Consider the following 22,476-nt stretch of genomic DNA (forward strand, 5'->3'; position numbering starts at 1 on the left):
TTATAGTTCTTTTATAAGCTTAGCTATATTAACTTTACTTGTGTTGAAAATGTCTTAATTAATTATCAATTTATCAATTATCAATTAATTATCAAATTATCAAATGTCTTAATTAATAATCAAAACAATTTTATCTTTGTTTGGTCATGAATTTTTTCCTATCCATTTAAGTAGTACTGTTATGTTTATTATATTGGTTTGGTTTACCCAACATGAGCAACTTGTTTTCTACAATTACTTGGATCTGTCTTTCCTTCCACAAAGAATCTTCTATAGTTGTATTCATAAAAGCCCTGTGTGTATGTTGGTAGTTAGATTAGCAAGTATTTGATACAGTATGTACTTAGAGTTAGAGTTAGTCTAACTCTAGCAGCATTGCTTACTGTAGAACAGCTACCTCTCTCAGAGTCTTTGAAGAAGAAAGCAGAGAAAGCCAAATCTGATTCTGTATCTGACCCTGAAAAAACCCTTATGATCTCAAGATGAACAGTTCATATGATCACTTTGAACCCTGTTTCTCACCTCTCTTCTCTGGAGTCTCTCCCAGAACTATCACCTAAAAATCCCAGAAGGCTCCATACAGTCATGAATTCACAGACCAATCAAATCCTAGGAAAATGTCTCCGTCTCTATGGTTACTCTGACCCAAGGATAGATTTAGCTACATGGTTGAACAAATTTCTGCTACTTAATGTTACATGGGTCTTCACTGCTACAAGTAATCTTTTTATTAATCTGTTATTCATTCTATCTCATTCTCCACAACTGCTGATTTTACATTCCTCTCCTCAACACCGCCATTCTACTCCCTCCCTTCTCGGTTTCAGCAGACAATTTATCTTTTCTTTTACTTCGTGCTTCTAAATTGGTTTTTCTTTTCACCCATATTTTATTTTTCCCTCCAGTTCTAAAGCAAAAGGAGATCTGCTTCCTTGCGATGGCTGTCTCTAAGTCCTATCTTCTGACCTCCCAGTTCTATCAACAATCAATTCAAATGAACAACTATTTATTTATTCCTTCTCTTTCATTTCACTCTCTTCTGGTGCTTTGTCCTCAGCTTACACACACATAAAGGTCTTCTTTATCTTGGAAACCCGTCTTTCCCTGTGCCACCCCCTCAGACAGTCATCATTCACCTTGACCTCTCTGAGATATTTGACACACTCACTATTTCTTTCTTAAAAATCTTTTGTCCTTGGCTTCCACTGCATAGCTCTCCTATCTCTCTGACCACTCTTTCACGGCCTCCTCATTTTTCTGCTGCCCTTAAACACGAGAGCACTCCCAAATCATCGCTAGTCATTCCTTTGACTCGTGTTCCCACTTTCATACAAATATGTTGCCCATATTTCCTTTTCCCCTTCCTTCCCTCTTACTTTCCTGAGAAAATAAAAGGCCTTGGCTGTGAGCTCTCTGCTGTCTCTACTCCATATCCCCAAAGCCTTTAAGATTATTCTCCATTCTCGTCTCCCTAATTCTAAGTTCTGATGAAAAGGTAAATTTTCATTTCACCAAGGCCAATTTTTACTTGTACCCCAGCAGTGTACCCACAATCACCCCACAACTACCAATAAACTTAAATGGCCCTTTATCTACCCACTGCTTACTTACCACTGCCTACAAACACACCCAGATCTCTCCCCACCTTAAAAAACAAAAACAACGAACTTACCCCGCCTCTACCATCAGCTCAAGATATATCATCTTAGAGATATATCATTTATATCTCTCCTCCCTTTCTCAGTCAAGCTCCTAGGAGAAAAAAAAAAGCTTGTCTATACTTGCTGTTTCCACTGGCTTCCCAGCTTTTCCTCACACAAGACACTCCATGTCCTGACTGTATATTTTCACTGGCTGTCCCCCACGCCTGAAATGTTCTCCCTCCTGACTTTCCCTGGCTTCCTTCAAGCACCATTAAAACCTCATCTTCTTCAAGAAACTTTTCCTGGGGGCATCTAGGTGATTGAGAGTCAGGCCCAGAGGAGGGAGGTCCTGAGTTTGAATCTAGTCTCAGACACTTCCTGGCTGTGTGACCCTGGGCAAGTCATTTAACCCCCATTGCCTAGCCCTTACCACTCTTCTGCATTGGAACCAATACATAGTATTGATTCTAAAACAGAAGGTAAGGGTTTAAAAAGAAAGAAAGAAAGAAAGAAAGAAAGAAAGAAAGAAAGAAAGAAAGAAAGAAAGAAAGAAAGAAAGAAAGAAAGAAAGAAAGAAACTTTTCCTGGTCTTTCTTGATGCTAATCTTTGCATCTGAAGTTATAACCAATATATTCTGTATATATCACAATTATACAAAGCTGTGTACATGTTGCCTTCCCCATTAGACTGTGAGCTTCTGGAATGGAGTAACTGTTGTCACCTTTCTTTGCCTAGTACAATGTTTGGCATACAGTAGACACTTAATAAATGCACGTTGAATTGCCTCACTCACCCTTTACAATCAGACTTCTCATCTCTTCACTTCACTGAAATTGCTCTCTCCAAAATTAGCAATGATCTTGTAGTTGCTAAATGTTATGGTCTTTTCCCAGTCCTTCTCCTTCCTATCTCCTCTTGGCACCATTTACCTCTACATCTTGTCTTCCTGAATAATCCCTCCTTCTAGTTTTTTTGTGATACCATCAGCCTCTTCTGGTTTTCCAAGTCTTGCCTGGCTGGATCCTTCTTCAAATTCTCCATGTCACACCCCTACCTCTGTGTATAACTAAGACTCTCTCCTCTACATACCCTGTGCATGTGTGTCACTGTTTCTCTCTCATTCTCTCCCTTTCTCTCTCCCTCTCTCTCTCTCTCTCTCTCTATCTCTATCTCTCTCTCTGTCTCTCTCTTCTCTCTGTCTCTCTTCTCTCTCTGTCTCTCTCTGTCTCTCTCTCTGTCTCTCTGTCTCTCTCTCTCTCTCTCTCTCTCTCTCTCTCTCTCTCTCTCTCTCTCTCAATGCCTAGAGGTTCAAATGCCATCTCCATGCAGACGGTTCCCAGATCCATACATGTTCGGCTCTAATCTCTTCCCTGCATTCCAGTCCCTCCTCTTCAACCACCTATGGATTCATTTTCAACCAAATATCCTATGGGGACCTCAGACTGTACACACTGAAACCAAAGCAAGCAGATTTTCAGCGTCCAAGTCATCTTGACTCTCTTAAATCAATCAGTTTCCAAATCTTGTGGATTCTACATCTGATCATCTTCTCGCATGGCGTACATAGCCTCATGACCTCTTGCCTGGACTGTTACAATAGCCTCTCAACTCATTTTCCTCCCTGAAGCTTTTCCCTTTCTAACCCATTTTCCACCCATGGCTGAAAAAGAGAGATATCCAAAGCAGAGGGATGAGCACTTCTTCCTCAAAAATTTCCAGTGGCAAGAAAGGCCTTTTTGGAGTAAAGGTAAGAATTCCCAAGGGTGATCATCATTACGTGTTGAAACCAATTTTTATTCCTGAGAGAATACATGTCTGGAGTGATTATGGAAGTCAATATGAAAACAAGATTTGATATGTAGTTTCATTTTCCACACCATGTTTGGTAATTCACTAAAGGGTCAAAAGGAGCCCAAACTATATCATTCCTTATTTCTTGAACTCAAAACATTACTGTTGTCATCCATTATGGACAAAATATTTTTGTTCATGAGAATAATACTGTATATGAGAAAGTTTATAGCTACAGTAGTCAATGAAATGAATAATTTGTAAGTATTAAAAAATGAACAAAGCTTTTGTGGCTGCCCATTGCATGGAGGATCAAATCCAAATTCTATTCAGCATTTGTAACCCTTCACAACCTGCCTTTAATCTACTTGTATATTCTTATAATATTTTACTTCCTGTGCAATCTACAATCCAACCCAAATGGCCTACTTTTTGCTCCCAACATACTATATTTCATCTCCTGTTCCTGTGTCATTTAGCTTGTGACACCTTTTGCACTCCTTCCTCTTCGAATCCCTAGCTCCCTTCAAAATTCAGCTCTTCTTACTTCCTACTGGAAGCCTTACTTGGTCCCCACCCCTCAAGTGATCAATGTTTACTTTTTTCTTTAATAATATTTTATTTTTTCTTCAACTTCATGTAAAAACCATTTTTAATCTTCATTTTTAAAGAAGTTGAACGAAACTCTCCCCCTTTCTCCTCCCCTCCCTTCCTGCTCCTTAAGACAGTAAGCAATTGGTTAGAGGTTTTACATGTGCAATAATGTAAAATATTTTTCCATATTAGTTATTTTGTGGAAGAGAAGTCAACAAAAATAGCATCGAAAATGAATAAAGTGAAATATAGTACGCTTTGGTCTGCATTAAGATTCTATCAGTTCTGGAGGCAGATGGTATTTTTCATCATGAGTCCTTGGGGACTGTGTTTACTTTTTATATATTTGTTTTTATAGTACATGTTATTGGATTCTGCCTCAGCACCTAATGGATTGACTAATTGACTTCAAATTTGCTATTTCCCTTCTGACCTCTCCCTAGAACTTTAGTCCTGAATCAGCAAAGTGTCAGTTGGATATTTTCATCTAGATGTCCTATCAGCATCACAAACTCGATGGGCCCAAAACTAAATTGAATAAGAATTCACATTTATATAGTGTGTTAAAATTTACTAGGTGCTCTTATACAGCCAAGTGGGATAGGTTAGGAAAGCATTGCTTTTATGTCATAGATGAGGAAACTGAGGTTTAAAAAAAGTAAAGTGATTTTTCTAGATTCATATCATCAGTATATGTCACAATTTGATCCCCAGACTCCTGCCTCCAAGATCAGAATTCTTTTCAATGATATTAAAGTACAGACAACATTTAACTGGGGGCTGGAGAGGGGTTAGGGCAGATCTTGTTTGTTTGTTTTCAGAAAATTTCCCTGATGGCTGAGATTTCTACAGAATTGCTACAAAATATATAAAAACAAGATCCATTACCCAACGAATAAATGGTCAATGAACAGTTTTCGAAAGAAGAGACAACCAAACAAAAATGCTCCAAGTCAGAACGTGAGAAGTACAAACTAAAACAAATTCGAGGTTCTACTTCAGACCCATCAGATTGGCAAAGATGACCAAAAAGAGAAACTGGAACTGTGCACATCTAGACCAACAATCCCGCCACTCCTCAGTGCCTTTTCAGATTTTCTATCCTTTGATATTCAGACTATTATCCTTGCTATGATTTGACTTTCCTCTCTCTCCAACCCAGGGTCCATTTCAAACCTACAAAGTCCTTTCCTGCTCTGTTCTATCGCCACCCTCCTCGTCAAATCTCTGAACTCAGTTGAAGGAGGGCTCACCATCATACTACCTGAATTCATTTCAATTTCATGTTAGACAACCTCAATTGGGTTCTCACTGCATGAACTAACTGATTCCTCCTTTCCCTCTCTCACAGAAGCTATCCCAAAATTCCCTTCACCCTTTCAAATTTATATCCTATCTCAGCTAAAGACAGTGCCTCTTCCTTTACTAAGAATATTGAGAGTGCTCCAGCCTTCTCTTCTCCGACTGTCATCATCTCAAAACCCCTGAATGTCATCTCCCACCATTTGCTCTGTTTGACCAGAATATGTTGAAAAGATGTCACGTTGCCTTGCCAAGGCCAAGCCCTCTACATGTATATCTGCTTTCTGTCTCCTCCAGCACAGCTGACTATGCCATCAAGTCAGCCTTTTGGATCTTCAACCTCTCCTCATCCAGTGATTCCTTCCCCATTGCTTTCAAACAGGTTCAATTTTCTCCACCTAAAAAAACAACAACAAAACCCAAAAAACTTGATTGAACTGTGATTCCCTCAAACTATCACCCTCTTTCATTCCTTCCTTTCTCAACAAAATGCCATGGAAAAGTTTTCTAAATTCACTCTCACCATTTCCTCTCTTCTCACTCACTCCTCAGCCCCTTCCAATATGGCTTCTGACATCACTCAGTAGAAACTGCTGTAAGGACACAAGACTTGTTCTGCATTGATTACACCAACGCTAAGGGGCCACGTTTGTTCTGCACAGATTATGCCGATATGATGTTGTATTACATGATAACATATTTAATTTTAAAATATTAAAAATAATAAAAACCATATCATAAAATATTGAATAATATCCAAATATAGAATTATGCCCTCTATGATAATACTGAGATACCAAAGAAAAGCCAGCTTGGTAATGAATAGGTTGGATTTGATTTGTTAAGGTCAGTTAGATTAACTGAAGAGGCTGACTGACAAGAGTCCAGTCTTGGGCAGCAGCAGGACAGAGTAACATGGTGGCACTTCAAGCTAATCCCAGATCAGGTTAGACATCATATAGAAAGAGAACAAAGAAGGCAGAGTGCCAGGGATAGCTTGGGTTACACGCAAGTTTTCCCAAGAAAGAGTTGGAGCTTCTTTTGCTATTTACATTTACTCAAGGTTGTTTTTAATTCTTTGGGGGATCATAGGTCACAGTCTCACTCCGGCCACCACCACACAACTGATCTTTTCAAAGTTACTAATAATTGCAAAATCTGAAGGTCTTTTCTCAGCTTTAATCCTTCTTGACCACTCTGCTGCATTTGGCACAATTAACTACCTTCTCTTTCTGGATAGTCTCTCCTCCCTGGGTTTTTGTAACAACCCCCTCCTGCTTCTCTTCCTACATATACGAACATTTTTTCTCAGTATCTTATGCTGATTCACCATTCAGATCACATTCACTAATTATAATTATTCCCCAAGGTTCAATCTTGAGTCTTTTTTTCTCTCTCCACATTCTTTCTCTTGTTAACCGTAGAAATTCCAATGAGTTTAATGATTATCTCTATACAGATTTCTATATCTAGCCCTGATTATACCTCTGAGCTTCATCCCTGCATAACTGATTGCCTAGAACTGTGTTGGGGAACCTATGGCACAGGTGCCAGAGGAGGCTGTTGCCTTCCACTCTCCACACATGCCTAAGGACATTTCTCACATCATCAGCCCCTCTGCCCAGCAGTCCAGTGGGAGCACTGCCTGGGGTAAGGTGTAGGGCTCACATGAGGTGTGAGGATTGCAGTTTGGGCACTCGGTCTAAAAGGTATCATTGTCCTACTATGGCATAATTCAAGCTGGACATCCCAAAGATATGTTATATTCAGTATGTTTGAAACTGAACTCATTATCTTTACTCCTAAACCTTTCCCTCTTCTAAACTTCCTTATTTCTGTTGAAAACACTTTCATGAAAACATAAGAGACTTGTAAAAAGAAGGAACTATTTCAGAAGCAGGTTCTGAAAGTCTAGAAACTGAGAGGAAAAAGTAGGGCCATACAGAGCTGAGCTAGAAAGAACTGGCATTCAGAGATGATCACCAAAAAGAAAAAGTAAAATTGAGTCATGGCAGAGAAGGGAGACATGAAGTTCATAATTTAAAATTTTATTTTAAAAACTATGAAAAAGAAAAAAAGAAGAAAGTAAACCTACTAGGCTGTTGAGAAAGCTAGAAGACCAATTTACCTTCTGGCCTTCCCTGTTTAATTTTCCCCCTGTTTTCACTTCTTTTAGAAAGATCGAGGTCCAAGACTCCACCACAAATTTCTTTACTTTCTTCTTATGCTCATACTTATAGTAGAAGTCCTGAAACCTTTTCCCCTTGACTCGTCACTCTGTTAGATTATATTATTTGGACAGAAAACTGGTTGTCTATAAGTTATTAACAGAGTCAAGGCTGAGATAGATTTCCCAAATGTGGTATGAAAGCTCTGGAGCTATGGATGTATCAATCTTAATAATGAAAGAATGTATAACATTCCCTACCCAAACATTCCCTCCAAACCCAATTTCAGAATCCAGTCATTGAAGGATTCTTTCTTGTGCAATTGTTTGAAACTTTTAACTTGATAGGGCATGAAGCTTACATATGTACAATAGAGAGAATCTTCTGTATTTATGTAATGTAGACTTTGATAAGACCCCTGGGCGGGTGGCCTGTGTAGATCACCATTTGGTGGGAAAATTACATGTTATATTCCCTAATTTAATAGACTTGTTAAACTCACAATTTTAAAAAAAGATAATTTAATTTTAAAAAATTAGTTATCATTCCAATCTAGCCCTGAAACCCAGGTTATTATAATAGCCTCTTAAATTGTTTCCCTATTTCCTTTCTCTCCCTTTAGCCTGCATATATCTGACATATTAATCTTTCAAAAATACTGTTTATATCATATCACATTACTGTTTAAAAGCCTATCATAGCTCCCCACAGTCTATGGAAGCAATTCCAAACTCTCTCTCTCTTCTTCTCCCCACCGCCACCCCAATATGTTCTAGTCAGGCCAGACTCATGTTTGTCTCTGACTTTGTACATGTTTCTTTCCCTACTTGAAACATGCTTCCTTTTCCACTTCTAATTTCAGCTCAATACTTCTGTTAAAGCCACACTCAAGTCCTCCTTCCTCTATAAACTCTTTCTAGGCAAACCTTACTTTATTATGATCATATTCTCAGAAAATTTTAGGTGGAAGATCTTAAAGATCATCTAGTCCAATCCCTTTATTTTACGGGTTAATATAGTTTCAACGTACTCAATACTTCCCTTCCCCAAGATTTCTACAGTCCATTCACGGCTAAGACAGGTTTTAGCCTTCTCAGCCGTCTCTTTAAATCCCCACCCTATCTCCAGTCAAAGACATGCTCTCAGAAACAATCCAAGACCAATAATTTATGCCTTGAATTTAAATCAATATGTTATACCTCCAGGGACAGTGAACATTTTGTACCTTCTAATTAGAGGAATTTTTGAGGTGGTAGAGGAGCAGGGAGACGTCTCTAATCTTCATATGAGATGCCCTTATTTCAGTTACTTGAATTATGCTATACCTGGACTTTGCTGTGTTTTAAAAATATAAATACAAAGTATAACTATCAACTAGTGAGTACTATTCCCTAAGTTACACAAGAAAATTAATCTCAATAATGATTACATCTTTAGTTATGTCTTGCTTTTTCAATTGAATTATAAACTTCTCAAGGTCAATGGCCATGTCTTCTATTTTTTTATTCCTCAGTGTGCCTAGAGTAGTGTTGAATATACTTTATAAATGCTTTAAAAATATATAGCACCTACAGGAGGAGGGGGAAGAAGGGAGAAAAAGAATATGACTCATGTAACCAGGGGAAAATATTATAAATTAAATTGATTAATTAAAAAATAAAATAAAACATGTAGCACCCACTAACAGCAATATAATTATCCAGGAAAATTCTGCGGGAATTATGAAAAAGAATGCTATCCACATCTAGAGAAAGAACTATCAGAGGAGAAATGCAAAGGAAAACATATGATTTATCACTTGTTTATTTGGGTATATAATTTGGGGCTTGGGTTTTAAAAGATTATTATAAAAATTAATAATATGGAAATAGGTATCTAGTGATAATATATGTATAACCCAGTGGAATTGCTTGTGAACTCTGGGAGTGGGGAGGGAAGAGGGGAGGGAAACAACATGAATCATGTAACCATGGAAAACATGTATAAATTTGTTACTGGTATAAAATAAGGAAGAAAAATTTAAAAATATGTAGCACTCCTTCTGGACTACGCCCTCCGATTCACACTCATTGCTTCAGGTTGGTGGAGTGACTACATTCAAAGTACTCTGCGCATCTGTGTCCTAAAACTATAGATCTTGGGCCCCTGCTATTATGTTTACCTTTAGTAGTTAACCATGAGATGCCATTAGATCAAAACAAAGTCATTTACTGAGATGGTATTTATTATAAGAACAAAGCTACAAAATGGGAGCATGTTCTCTCATAGCTCCAATGGGAAGAATAAGAATACACAAAGAGTCCTTAGCAGAGAATCACACACTTAAGGAATAAAAGTGGTGAAGACAACTGACTCATGCCTCTGATACGGTAGGATCTCAACATCCTTTCTTTTCTCGTGTCTTTATATTGCCTCACTCTGGGCATGGTGTCTCTGCAGGGCATGTTGCTACATTTGGTTCTCTGGTCCTATACTCTGCTGTGTGTAGGTATGTCCAGTAAGCAAATAGTTCTGGTGCAAGACACTTTTGTCAAAAGACACTTTTGTCAATGGGAGTGAGAAGACAGATATCCCTTCCTTCCTACCAAGAGGTTGGTCCTTCTTCCATTGTCGGCTCTCTTCTCAAATCTAAACCTTCCACTCATCAGAGTTGGCACCTACCTTGACACTTCTTAATGTATCTTGACTTTTAAAAAATGGAGACAGGAGGGAGCAGAGCAAAGATAGAGGAGAAAGGACGGGGATAGATAAGCCTGATTGCTTCCAAATTACACTCAAACAACTTTGACATAACACCTCAAAACAAATTCTGGAGGGGCAGAATCCACAAAAGAAAGGGGTGAAACTATTTTTCAGCCCAAGACACCTAGAAAGTTGACAGAGAAGTGTCTGTCACACCAGAGTGGGAGTGAAGCACAGACCAGCTCACCAAGGCAGGTTCTACCTCAGCAACCCAGCATGGGTTTTGGGGGGGTGGGAGGGTGGGGGCTAAATCAACAACAACAGTTTCTGGAGCTCTCAGTCCATTGATGGTAAAGGAATCTGACAACTGGTCAGAAGAAGATTAAAGGGGGTCCCTTTGCTGACTTTCAGTGAAGTACTCTGTTGCATTGCCCACAAGTAGATCCAGATATCAGACCTAGGTCCCAGTTCTTGGTCCCAGGATGAGAAGGAATACTAATACACCAGCACTTTCAGCAACAGGGGAGCAGGGAATCCTGGTCACAGTTTCAGGGTATAAAAGAGTGCTTATGATTGTTCACAGGCCAGAATGCAGGACAGGAGAGTATTAGACACATCTCTCTTTATAGTATACCACCTTGGAAGAACTGAAAACTTATAGATTCCCCATAGCGAATTTTGAAAGGAGTTGCACAATAAACCCGAAATTTGGAACAGTTCTCCCTTTACCACAGGAATGGAGCCCTTGAACTTGAACATTTTTAAAAGTTAAAAGTAAAGGGAAAAAGCTGGAAAAATGATCAAAGTCAAAAAAAAAGAAAGAAAAGAAACTTAATATTCTGGTGACAGTGAGGACCAAAACCAAAACCAAAATGAATTCAAAAGAAGATAACAAAATCAATATTGTTGCATCCAAAACATCAAAGAAAAGTGTGAATTGGTCTCAAGCACAGAAAGAATTCCTGGAGGAACTCAAAAAGGATTTTAAAAATCAAATAAGAGAGGGAGAAGAAAAAATTGGGAAAATAAATTAGAGAAATACCAGAAAATCATGGGGAAAGTGACTTGGTAAAGGAGACACAAAAAAAATTTGAAGAAAACAATATCTTAAAAAACAGAATAAGCAAACTGGTAAAAAAAAATGGCCAAAAAATTCACTGAAGAAAATAATTTTTTAAAAAACAGAATTGGTCACATGGAAAAGGAGATAGAAAAGCTTCTTGAAGAAAATAATTTCATAAAATTAAAATTGGGCAAGTGGATGCTAATGACTACATAAGATATCAAGAAACAATCAAAGTGAAAAAATGGGAAAAAATAGAAGAAAATGTGAAATATCTCTTTGGAAAAAAACAACTGATCTGGAAAAGAGACCCAGGAGAGACAATTTAAGAACTATTGGATTACCTGAAAACTATGGTAAAAAAAAAAGAGAGAGAGAGAGAGCTTAGACATCTTTCAAGAAATTCTCAAAGAACACTGCCTTGATATTTTAAAACCAGAGGGTGAAATACAAATGGAAGAATCCATCAATCACCTCCTAAGGTTCCAACATGAAAACTCACAGGAATATTATAGTCAAATTCCCAAACTCCCAGGTCAAGTAGAAAATATGGCAAGTAGTCAAAAATAAATAATTCAAACATTATAGAGCCACAGACAGGATAACACAAGATTTAGCAGCTTCCACATTAAAGACTCAGAAGGTTTGGAATAATATTCCAGAGGGCAAAGAAGCAAGATTATAACCAAGAATTACCTACTCAGCAAAATCAAATATAAGCTTTCTGGGGAGAAATATATATTTGATTAAATAGAGAACTTTCAAGCATTCCTGATGAAAAGACCAGAGATGAAAAGAAAATTTGACTCTCAAATACAAGATTCAAGAGAAGTATAAAAAGTTAAACAGGAAAGAGAAATCATAAGAAATCCAATAAGGTTAAACTATTTACTGCCCTACATGGGAAGATGTTACGTATAACTCTTAAGAACTTTATCATTATTAGGGCTATTAGAAGGAGTATAAATAGACAGAGGGGAAAGGTGTGAATTGAATATGATGAGATGATATCTAAAAAAATAAAATTAAAGGGTGAGAAAGTGGAATACACTGACATAATGGGGAAGACAGAGGTAGAAGGGAGTAAATTATATCACAAAACAGAAGCACAAAAGAACTTTTACAGTAGAGAGGGAGATGGGGGAAGTGGGGAGGAGTGTGCTTGAACCTTACTTTCATCAACATTGTCTCAAAGAAGGAAGAACATGTGACTGTATGTGTAAAATTGATATCATATTGTTTACCATCTCAGTGAGGTTACAAGGGGAGTGAGAGGGGGAAAGAGAGAACCAGAGGCTCAAAAAAAAAACCCAAACCCCAAATGTTAAAAATTGTTTTTACATCTAATTTGAGAAAAAATAAAATTGTGTGTGTGTGTGTGTGTGTGTGTGTGTGTGTGTGTGTGTGTGATGGGAAATGATGTTTCATTCTGCCAGCCAATAGCTGCTTTCAATTTAGTTTAATTGAGTTTGAAGGAATTAAGCACTTACTGTGTGCTAAACACTGTAGGGCTCTCCTAACAAAGCTGAGGGCTTCTTCCGGAGGAATGAGGGCAAAGAGGTATGTGTCAACTCTGAGTTACTAAGGTCTGAAATAGCAAGTGAAAGTTTAAATTTGTTTTCCACCATAACCAGCAAGATATACTTTAAGAATAGGGCAAAGCAAAAAATGGTTTAAACATGTATTGATTAAGCACTAGCCACACTGAACACTGTCAAATATTTTACTGATAACTATGCTCAGGGTAGAACCAAAGGGCCAATTACTAAAGTAATTTCAGATATTCAGGGTGACCTACTGGGCTGGGAGTCTTTTGAATACTCAAAGGGAGAAATTATTTAAAAACATGTTCTTTGAGGGGCAGGTAGGTAGCTCAGTGGATTGAGAGCCAGACCCAGAGACAAGAAGGCCTGGGTTCAAATTTGATCTCAGACCCTTCCTACTTGTGTCATGTTGGGCAAGTCAGTAAGATAGGAAGGAAGGAAGGAAGGAAGGAAGGAAGGAAGGAAGGAAGGAAGGAAGGAAGGAAGGAAGGAAGGAAGGAAGGAAGGAAGGAAGGAAGGAAGGAAGAAAGGAAGAAAGGAAGGAAGGAAGAAAGGAAGGAAGGAAGGAAGGAAGGAAGGAAGGAAGGAAGGAAGGAAGGAAGGAAGGAAGGAAGGAAGGAAGGAAGGAAGGAAGAAAGGAAGGAAGGAAGGAAGGAAGGAAGGAAGGAAGAAGGAAAGGAAGGAAAGGAAGAAAGGAAGAAAGGAAGAAAGGAAGAAAGGAAGAAAGGAAGAAAGGAAGAAAGGAAGAAAGGAAGAAAGGAAGAAAGGAAGAAAGAAGAAAGGAAGAAAGAAAGAAAGAAAGAAAGAAAGAAAGAAGAAAGAAAGAAAGAAAGAAAGAAAGAAAGAAAGAAAGAAAGAAGAAAGAAAGAAAGAAAGAAAGAAAGAAAGAAAGAAAGAAAGAAAGAAAGGAAGAAAGGAAGAAAGGAAGGAAGGAAGAAAGGAAGAAAGGAAGAAAGGAAGAAAGAAAGAAGAGAAAGGGGAGAAAGAAAGAGAAAGGGAGAAAGAAAGAGAAAGGGAGAAAGAAAGAGAAAGGGAGAAAGAAAGAGAAAGGGAGAAAGAAAGAGAAAGGGAGAAAGAAAGAAAGAAAGAAAGAAAGAAAGAAAGAAAGAAAGAAAGAAAGAAAGAAAGAAAGAAAGAAAGAAAGAAAGAAAGAAAGAAAGAAAGAAAGAAAGAAAGAAAGAAAGAAAGAAAGAAAGAAAGAAAGAAAGAAAGAAAGGAAGGAAGGAAGGAAGGAAGGAAGGAAGGAAGGAAGGAAGGAAGGAAGGAAGGAAGGAAGGAAGGAAGGAAGAAAGAGAAAGGGAGAAAGAAAGAAAGAAAGAAAGAAAGAAAGAAAGAAAGAAAGAAAGAAAGAAAGAAAGAAAGAAAGAAAGAAAGAAAGAAAGAAAGAAAGAAAGAAAGAAAGAAAGAAAGAAAGAAAGAAAGAAAGAAAGAAAGGGAGAGAGAAAAAGAGAAAGGAAGAAAGGCAGGAAGAAAGAAGCAAAGAAAGAAAGGAAACAAAGAAAGAAAGAATATTCCTTTCTCTGCCCCAGCTGATGAAGTAGTCTTTTAAGCCTTGGTAGTCAGATATCATAGCCATTTCTGAGCTATCCCCTCCAAATCATACCTACTCCATAGATTGGGAGAGGAGATAACTCTCCCAGCTTCAAGGTACTCTATGCAACCACAGCCCTAAAACTATAAACCACAAGCCTAGGACACAGATCTAGATTATAAAATGAAGATATTTCTTTGGACTTCATTTAAGATCTTAACACCTTATTGTCTCTTTCCTGTCCTTAAATTGGGCTTCATCAATTGGACTAGAGGGAAATCAGTTGATTGGGGGGGGGGTCTCATGATCAGCCCCCTCCCCTTACTATGATATAATAGTAAAAATACTTCAGTTAGTAAAATAATGTAAAGTTATAAAAATCAAGTGAAAACCCAGAAAGAGATCTTTCCTCTGACTTCATTTCTTCTACTTATAAGCATGAACCACAGAATTTAGACAGAAGAAACCTTAAAGATGATGCAGTTCAACCTGCAGATAAGGACATTGAGACCAAGAGAATTTAAATAACTTCCCCAAGGTCACCCAGACAGAAGTAGACACTGCTTGTTCATTAGCATCCCCTCCAAAAAAACCCAACTCTATATCTACCTCTTTAGTGCAAGGTGGAAATTGGCTCTAAAAATCATATGAAATATTTTATTTTCTTTCCCGAAATCTGCACATAGAGTAAATGTGATGATGAGGAACAAAAGGAATAGATTAGATACTTCCCTGCTCTACCATTTAAATATTTAATAGCCAGCAAGCCTCAAATGGAGTCTCTTCTTGACCTAGATCTTACTGTTACCAATGCACAACAAAAAGTTCATTTACATAAAGCATATAATGGCTCTGAGATAAATTAAAAAATTCAATTCCAGGAATGCTCCCTCTTTCTTATTTAATCCTTTTCAACAGCACAAAGAACTGGGGGAATGGTGTAGTTTTTCATCAATCTTTTGTATCACAAAACTAAATCAAATTCAGGGCGGTGTCTCTTTATCTAGAGAAGGGACTGGAATGATCTTGTGTCCGCAGTGCGCAATGCAGTAGTTCAATAGCATTGGAATTTATGTTCTCAGAATATTAAGAGAAACACCTGAGCCAAAAATTCAGTTAAGCCATTTTTTAAAAATCCCAATTGTTAGTTGTATTTCTGAGATGAGAGAATGTATTTAGTGGGCTCTATTAGCTTTCCCTCATTCCTTTTTACTGAAATATAGCTAAAAACAAAGAAATGAAACCAAAATGAGATGTTAAAGCTATTCTTCCTATAGAATCTCAAAGAAACAGATAAAATAAATGTGTAGTGTTTTTCTAAATATAGAAAATCTGACCTGATGAAGAAAATCTGTGAACTACAAACTGAAAAAATAGCTGGTTGCCTTTCTTAGACTACAACCTGCACCAGCTGTCTCTCTGGCCCTTCTTTCTTCCCTTTCTGCCACACCCTGCTTGCTAGTCCTACGGGAATGAATGGGGTCTGCAGAACACTGTAAGATGTGCCTGAAGATCAAATATGACTCTAACAATGAAATAGAGTATCTATTCAGAAGAAATCATGGCCAGTGGAGATGAATAAAATAACTAATATCTTTCCTTTTGATTTTTCATCTGCATTGTCAAAATAGCACCCTGGTTTCCATACTAATTTTACATTAATAATCAATATTGACAATGCAACCTTTTACATTGCAAAAAAATAAAATAACAGCTATCTGGAGAAGGAGCAGAGGCTATTTAGGTTATTTGTGACACTTGAGAAATTCAGAGCCTATTGTTCAATAGCAATACATACCTATAATACCAATAGCTACAGATCCATGACACAAAAAAAAATTTAGATTATTTACCGATTTCAATGTATGGAGGTAACTGATTATATAAATACCAAGTTGTTAATTCCTGTCTGGTATTTTTTTTTCTGGTATTTTTTTCAACCTACCTCTTGTCCTATCTGGTGGTCTCAGTTCTGTAATACTTATATTTTCCCAGCAAATGGAAAGATAGACAGTAACTGTCCACACAGGACAGTTGTTCTACTTAATCTTTCCTTTATTTTCTTCAGTACTAAATCAGAAGAAGGTTGATTCATTTTAAGAAGCAGAAACACATACAAAATACATTCAAATAGTGTGCTATTAAAGGAACATTTCCCATTTAATAGAAATCCCTCCCTCCCACTCCCCTTTTCAAAATATGTTCATTAAATCTAGATCATTCTCTTGTTGGACTTTTTTGTGGGGGTGTTCAGGTCTCTGTGGAGACTTCTTATTGGGCATTCTTAGATTAAATTATTCTCCCATTTATACTTGGCTATAATTTTACCTGGTCACAAAACAATATCTCAGAATAGTTTGGAAATAATTCTGCAATAAAATTCCATCTACAGCTGCAACTTGGAAACAAATCATCTCCTTTCCCCAGGTCCTCCTCCCAAGCATCATTCCACTTCCCCTGACACTACACTTTTAAAGCTTATAAAAAGGTTTCAACCCTCAGCCAATGGCTACTGCAGTTTACTTCCTAAAAGAGGGAGAGAGGCCTGAGGTCCCTTCCTTACTTTACTTCAACACAGTCTGCTTTTCAAGTAAAGAACTAATCCTACAAAGGTGGCTTCAACTGTAGTTTTGTGGTTTAATCAGTATAAACTCATCCAGCCACAGCCCTCTTCTCCCCCCCCCCCAGCCCCCACCCCTGCCACTCCCTATGATGGATGCTAGCTTGCTAGCTGCTTTGCTTGGTCTCTTTGTCTGAAGGATGCAAACAGTCTATGGATGCTAGAGAGAAAGGGGTGGGGAAGAGATTACCTCATCCCATGTTGTGTGGACCAATCACAGTTCTCTGGTCTTGGCTTCTCCGGGCAGACAGAGGGGTCTGGACCAACTGGAAAAAGCCCTAGCCCATCCCCATGGTGACAGAATTGTATATAGGGAGCTGTATTGGACCATGTGCAGTAGGTTCTCTTACATCGACCGCCTAAGAGTCGCGCTGTAAGAAGCATCAGCCTCTCTTCTTCTTCTCCCTCCTTGACTCAGCAGCCGCAAAGCAGCAATCATGGTAAGGCTCCCTCTCTCCTTTGTGGCGTCCTAGGGGCAAGGAGTTCTCTCGGGAAAGTGGCTAATTGCTACTGCTACTGGAGAAGGAAGCTCCATTTCTCTGCAGCTTCTTAGAATCGCTGCTTTGTTTGTGCCGGGCTAACAGACTTCTTGTCCTTAAGCTTTAGTACGCAGGCATGGCGGTGCGGACCGAACTGGGGACGGAGGGCTGGAAAACTCCGCGGAAGAACAAAGGGGAAGGGAGGGGGATGGGGCAGTGGTTAGAGACCTTTCAGTGCAGCATAGGGCTGGTCACTGCAGGCCATCTGCCTGGGATGATGCAATGTCCTGAGCCTGAGAACCAGAGCTACTTCCACTGCCTCATGTATATTTATGTGTTCGTGTTACTTTCTGGCTGGCTGTTCCCATCCCCCTTCTCCCCCGCCCCCCCTCTCTTTGACTGCAGTCTTGGGCGGGGCGGGGTGGTGGGTGGGGACAGGGGCACTGAAGGGGCTGAGCAAAGAATAGGCTTCATCCAAACCAAACCAAACCAACAAAAATTAGACTATGTTGTGTAGAAAAACAAATAGAATATTCATTTCCCCCTTAAATGCTGGTTTCTGGGAGCGCTTTCGGTAGAGAGTAAGGGTGGAGTAGGGGGCGGAGTTTTATTGGCTTTTTTGTCTCGGGTCTATCACCTTGGAATCGCTCTTGAGCAGGAAATCATTATTTTTTTAAAAGGTCTCTTAATAAATTAACGATCACATAAAAGTAGCGGGGGGGGGGGGAGAGGGGGGAGTTCCTCCCCACCCCAAAGCAAAGCAAAACAAAAACCAAACAAACAAAAAACCTGGTTCTGAAACTAGGGAGCTCATCTCAGTTTAGCCTGGCAAACCCAAAGGGTTTCTTGCCTTGACAGCTCACCCAGAACGAACAAGGTGCTCATTTTGCAAGCCAGGGTAAAGTGCGGTCCCTTCAGGACCCTGGGGAGCTGTCCTGTCTCTTCTTCCACCTGTGCAAGAAGTCTATCAGTGAATAGACAGTAGAAATGGGAGTCCTAAAGAAGATGGAGACAAAGAGAACTCTCTAGTGGATGTGATCAGAATATTCCACAAAAGGCAGGATATGTTGGAATGCACTAGAAATCTGAAACAGACCGAATCTCGTGATGGGTTCTTGTTTTTCCTTGTTTGGGAAGAATGCGGGAATTCTGAGTTTAAGAGATTGCTTTTTCCTAAGCACTTCCAGAGAAGGGGCTGGAAAATATTACGTGGGAAATTTTAAGAACAAACCCATAAAATTCTGATGTAGACAAAGAATAATGTTTTTCTTTCCAGTTCCCCCTTTTCTGCTCTTTGACGTGGAGGCTGGCTTTTGTTCTAGTGCCACTTCATTGATTCATTTCAATTGCCCCCACAGAGAGTCCCAGGAGGGGCCAGAAGAGAAGAACTGGCAAAATGCTATAGTAAGATCATGCAGCCAGGTGCTGGAATGAGAGATGGCTATGTTAAATAATACAGTAGGTGCAAAGCAGACCGCAGGCAGAGCAGAGAAAATGCAGCAATGCACCAAAAGGACACTTAGCTTTTATTGATTGGAGCTCTGATTGATTCCCAGATTGGGTGTGGCCTTCCTTTTTCAATAACAGATGGATGTCTATGCTGAAATGGCAGAACCCTGTTTAAATGGAATCCCACTCCTAGGGAGAAAGGGGTGGGGTGGAAACCATGCTTTCCTAAAGCTTGAAGAAATATTCTACATAAGAAAAATAAGGTGTGGGAGACCAATTATCATATAATCCTTAACGAAATTCATTAAAATCCATATTCTCTTGACTCATGCTTATTCTCCTGCAAAATATTTCCCCAAATTTCACAAATTATTATATTTTTACCTGATCTATTCATGCCCTGCAGTATGAACAATGGATTTACACAATGTGCTGCTTTGGCCAATACAAAGCATTGTTCAGACCACACCCAACTACATTTCTAGAAGATCGTTTTCTGATATTTATATGATAGATATCAATTTCACAGGTGGACCTAAAGAATAGCAAGACATTTTTGTAATAGTAATAAAAAATTTAAATAACTCAAGTCTAATTTTTCAATTTTTTCTAATTTTTTTTTCTGCAGCGTGAGTGCATCTCTATCCACGTTGGCCAGGCTGGTGTCCAGATTGGCAATGCCTGCTGGGAGCTGTACTGCCTGGAACATGGTATCCAGCCTGATGGGCAGATGCCAAGTGACAAGACCATTGGGGGAGGAGATGACTCCTTCAACACCTTCTTCAGTGAAACGGGGGCTGGCAAGCATGTCCCCAGAGCAGTGTTTGTAGATCTGGAACCAACTGTCATTGGTATGTTTAATTATAATGCCCCTTGAAATTCAAATCCACCAATATCAATTTATAATGAACCAATCCCAAAATTAAATTCCATTTTACCTTTTTTCATTTGTCTGAAATAAGACTGTTGGTTTATTTCCAGATTTGACTAAGTAAAACCTTGAAGAAACATTTTTAAGTAAAACAAAACATCTTTTTCAATTCCTGACCACTTGTTTTTAACTTGGCAATTAATAAGAGAATTCAGAATGACTCTCACTTTCATGGTTTTCTACCTTCTTAATTTTCTTCCTTTCTTTTCTTCAGATGAAGTTCGTACTGGAACTTACCGCCAGCTCTTCCACCCTGAGCAACTGATCACTGGCAAGGAAGATGCTGCCAATAACTACGCCCGTGGGCACTACACTATTGGCAAGGAAATTATTGACCTGGTTCTAGACAGGATTCGGAAGCTGGTATGTTTTATCTCAAGATGCTTTGGGATGAGGGGAGGAGAGAAGTAGCTTCCCAATATTTTTTTAAAAGTTAATGTATAATTTTGGGGCTGATTCTTCAGGGTTTTTTTTATGAGTATTGTATACACAAAGGGGAGAAATAGATCGAGTTACCATTTTACATTTTACCATTTACGTTTTACAAAAAAATTAATAGTTTTTCAAATAAGAAAAATATTAAGTAAATACAGCCAAAGTGAGGGGAGAGGCCAAAGAGAGACCATGTGACTTTCTTCACATCAAGGAAATGACATATCTGTAGGCTTCCTTACCCCTAAACACAGATAAATAACAGAAAAATCAATAGTTTTCACAATACATCTGTGCCTACAAAGGAGTAGTCATAGTCCATGAAAAATGCCTTCTTATGTTTATAAAATAACAAGCACAATTATCTTTTTTTTGTTCCTACTTACAGGCGGATCAGTGCACAGGTCTTCAAGGCTTCTTGGTTTTCCACAGCTTTGGTGGTGGGACTGGCTCTGGTTTCACCTCTCTGCTGATGGAAAGGCTGTCTGTTGATTATGGCAAGAAGTCCAAGCTGGAGTTCTCCATTTACCCAGCCCCACAGGTTTCCACTGCTGTGGTTGAGCCCTACAACTCCATTCTGACCACTCACACCACCCTGGAGCACTCTGATTGTGCCTTCATGGTAGACAATGAGGCTATCTATGATATCTGTCGCAGAAACCTTGATATCGAACGCCCAACCTACACTAACCTGAATAGGCTGATAGGTCAAATTGTGTCCTCCATCACTGCCTCTCTGAGATTTGATGGTGCCCTGAATGTTGATCTGACAGAATTCCAGACCAACTTGGTGCCCTACCCCCGAATCCATTTCCCTCTGGCCACATATGCCCCAGTCATCTCTGCTGAGAAAGCCTACCATGAGCAGCTTTCTGTAGCAGAGATCACCAATGCTTGCTTTGAGCCTGCCAACCAGATGGTGAAATGTGACCCTCGCCACGGTAAATACATGGCTTGCTGCCTGCTGTACCGTGGGGATGTGGTGCCCAAAGATGTCAATGCCGCCATTGCCACCATCAAGACAAAGCGTACCATCCAGTTTGTAGATTGGTGCCCAACTGGCTTCAAGGTTGGCATCAATTACCAGCCTCCCACTGTGGTTCCTGGTGGTGACCTGGCCAAGGTACAGAGGGCTGTGTGCATGCTGAGCAACACTACAGCCATTGCTGAGGCCTGGGCTCGCCTGGACCACAAGTTTGATCTGATGTATGCCAAGCGTGCCTTTGTTCACTGGTATGTGGGAGAGGGCATGGAGGAAGGAGAGTTCTCTGAGGCACGGGAGGATATGGCAGCCCTGGAGAAGGATTATGAGGAGGTTGGGGTGGATTCTGTTGAAGGAGAGGGTGAAGAGGAAGGAGAAGAGTACTAAAGTAGCACAGGGATGCTGCTTTTACAGGGAATCGTGTATTGTTTTAAACATTGATGAGATTTTGGTTGATCAGTTAATTTGTATGTAATAGTATATACTTGAATGTACAATTACTGATCTATGTTGTAAAATGTGGAAATTTTGTTAGAAACTCAAGCTGGCCAATTATCTGAAGGGTTCTGAATAAAAGCATTCCCTGTCTTAGATGATTAGTGTCTTGTGTTTTCTATTTCATTTGTCTGAAAAACATTCTATAAGTAAGCACTAAGGAACACTGAAAGAACAACTATAACATGTAATAGATATCCTCAGTCCTCATCCTTCTTGGCCCCTTGGCAGCACTTGATATTGTTGATACCCTACCTAGGCTTCAGTTTCCTTTCCTGTAAAATGAGGAATCTGGACTGGAAAGTTTTTGAGTTACCTTCTAATTCTAAATCTAAAATCCTATGATCCTCCTGGATTCTCTCTCCTCTTTGGGTTTTTAGAATACTGCTTTCCCTTGGTTCTTTTCCTATCTTTTTTTCCCCCCTAAAAAAAAAACAAAAAAAACTTACCTTCCACAGAAGGGCAATAAAAGCTAGGCAATAGGGGGTAAGTGATTTGCCCAGACAGCTAGGAAGGGCCTGAGGTCCGATTTGAACCGAAGACCCCTGTTTCTAGACCTGGCTCCCAATCCATTGAACCATCTAGCTGCCTCCCTCTCCTATCCTTCTGACCACTCATTCTCAGGTTCCTTAACTGGATCATAGATATACTCCCTGTAAAAGTTAAATTTAGTCTCTACTGATAAAAGTATTATATTTTATGAGGTTTATTAAAGATTATTAAAAAGCAAGGATACAAAATAATAAGCCACCTGCTTAGGGCTGATTTA

At 39.1% G+C, this 22,476-nt stretch overlaps 1 protein-coding gene and 1 long non-coding RNA gene across 2 annotated transcripts; one reads left to right on the forward strand and one right to left on the reverse strand.

The window, feature by feature from the left end:
* Positions 1-1,672: 1,672 nt before the first annotated feature.
* LOC130454474 (uncharacterized) lies at positions 1,673-17,262 on the reverse strand. Its single transcript, XR_008912070.1, has 2 exons — positions 17,130-17,262; positions 1,673-1,752 (listed from the first exon to the last, which is right to left on the reverse strand). It is a non-coding gene; the product is annotated as an uncharacterized LOC130454474 (long non-coding RNA).
* Positions 17,019-21,803, forward strand: LOC100010436 (tubulin alpha-1A chain). Its single transcript, XM_056798325.1, has 4 exons — positions 17,019-17,379; positions 19,496-19,718; positions 20,013-20,161; positions 20,619-21,803. The coding sequence occupies exons 1-4, from the start codon at positions 17,377-17,379 to the stop codon at positions 21,597-21,599; spliced, it is 1,356 nt and encodes a 451-aa protein (XP_056654303.1). The 5' UTR covers positions 17,019-17,376; the 3' UTR covers positions 21,600-21,803.
* Positions 21,804-22,476: the final 673 nt, after the last annotated feature.

This window comes from Monodelphis domestica, chromosome 5, assembly GCF_027887165.1.
Source record: "Monodelphis domestica isolate mMonDom1 chromosome 5, mMonDom1.pri, whole genome shotgun sequence".
In the NCBI taxonomy this organism is placed as follows: Eukaryota; Metazoa; Chordata; class Mammalia; order Didelphimorphia; family Didelphidae; genus Monodelphis; species Monodelphis domestica.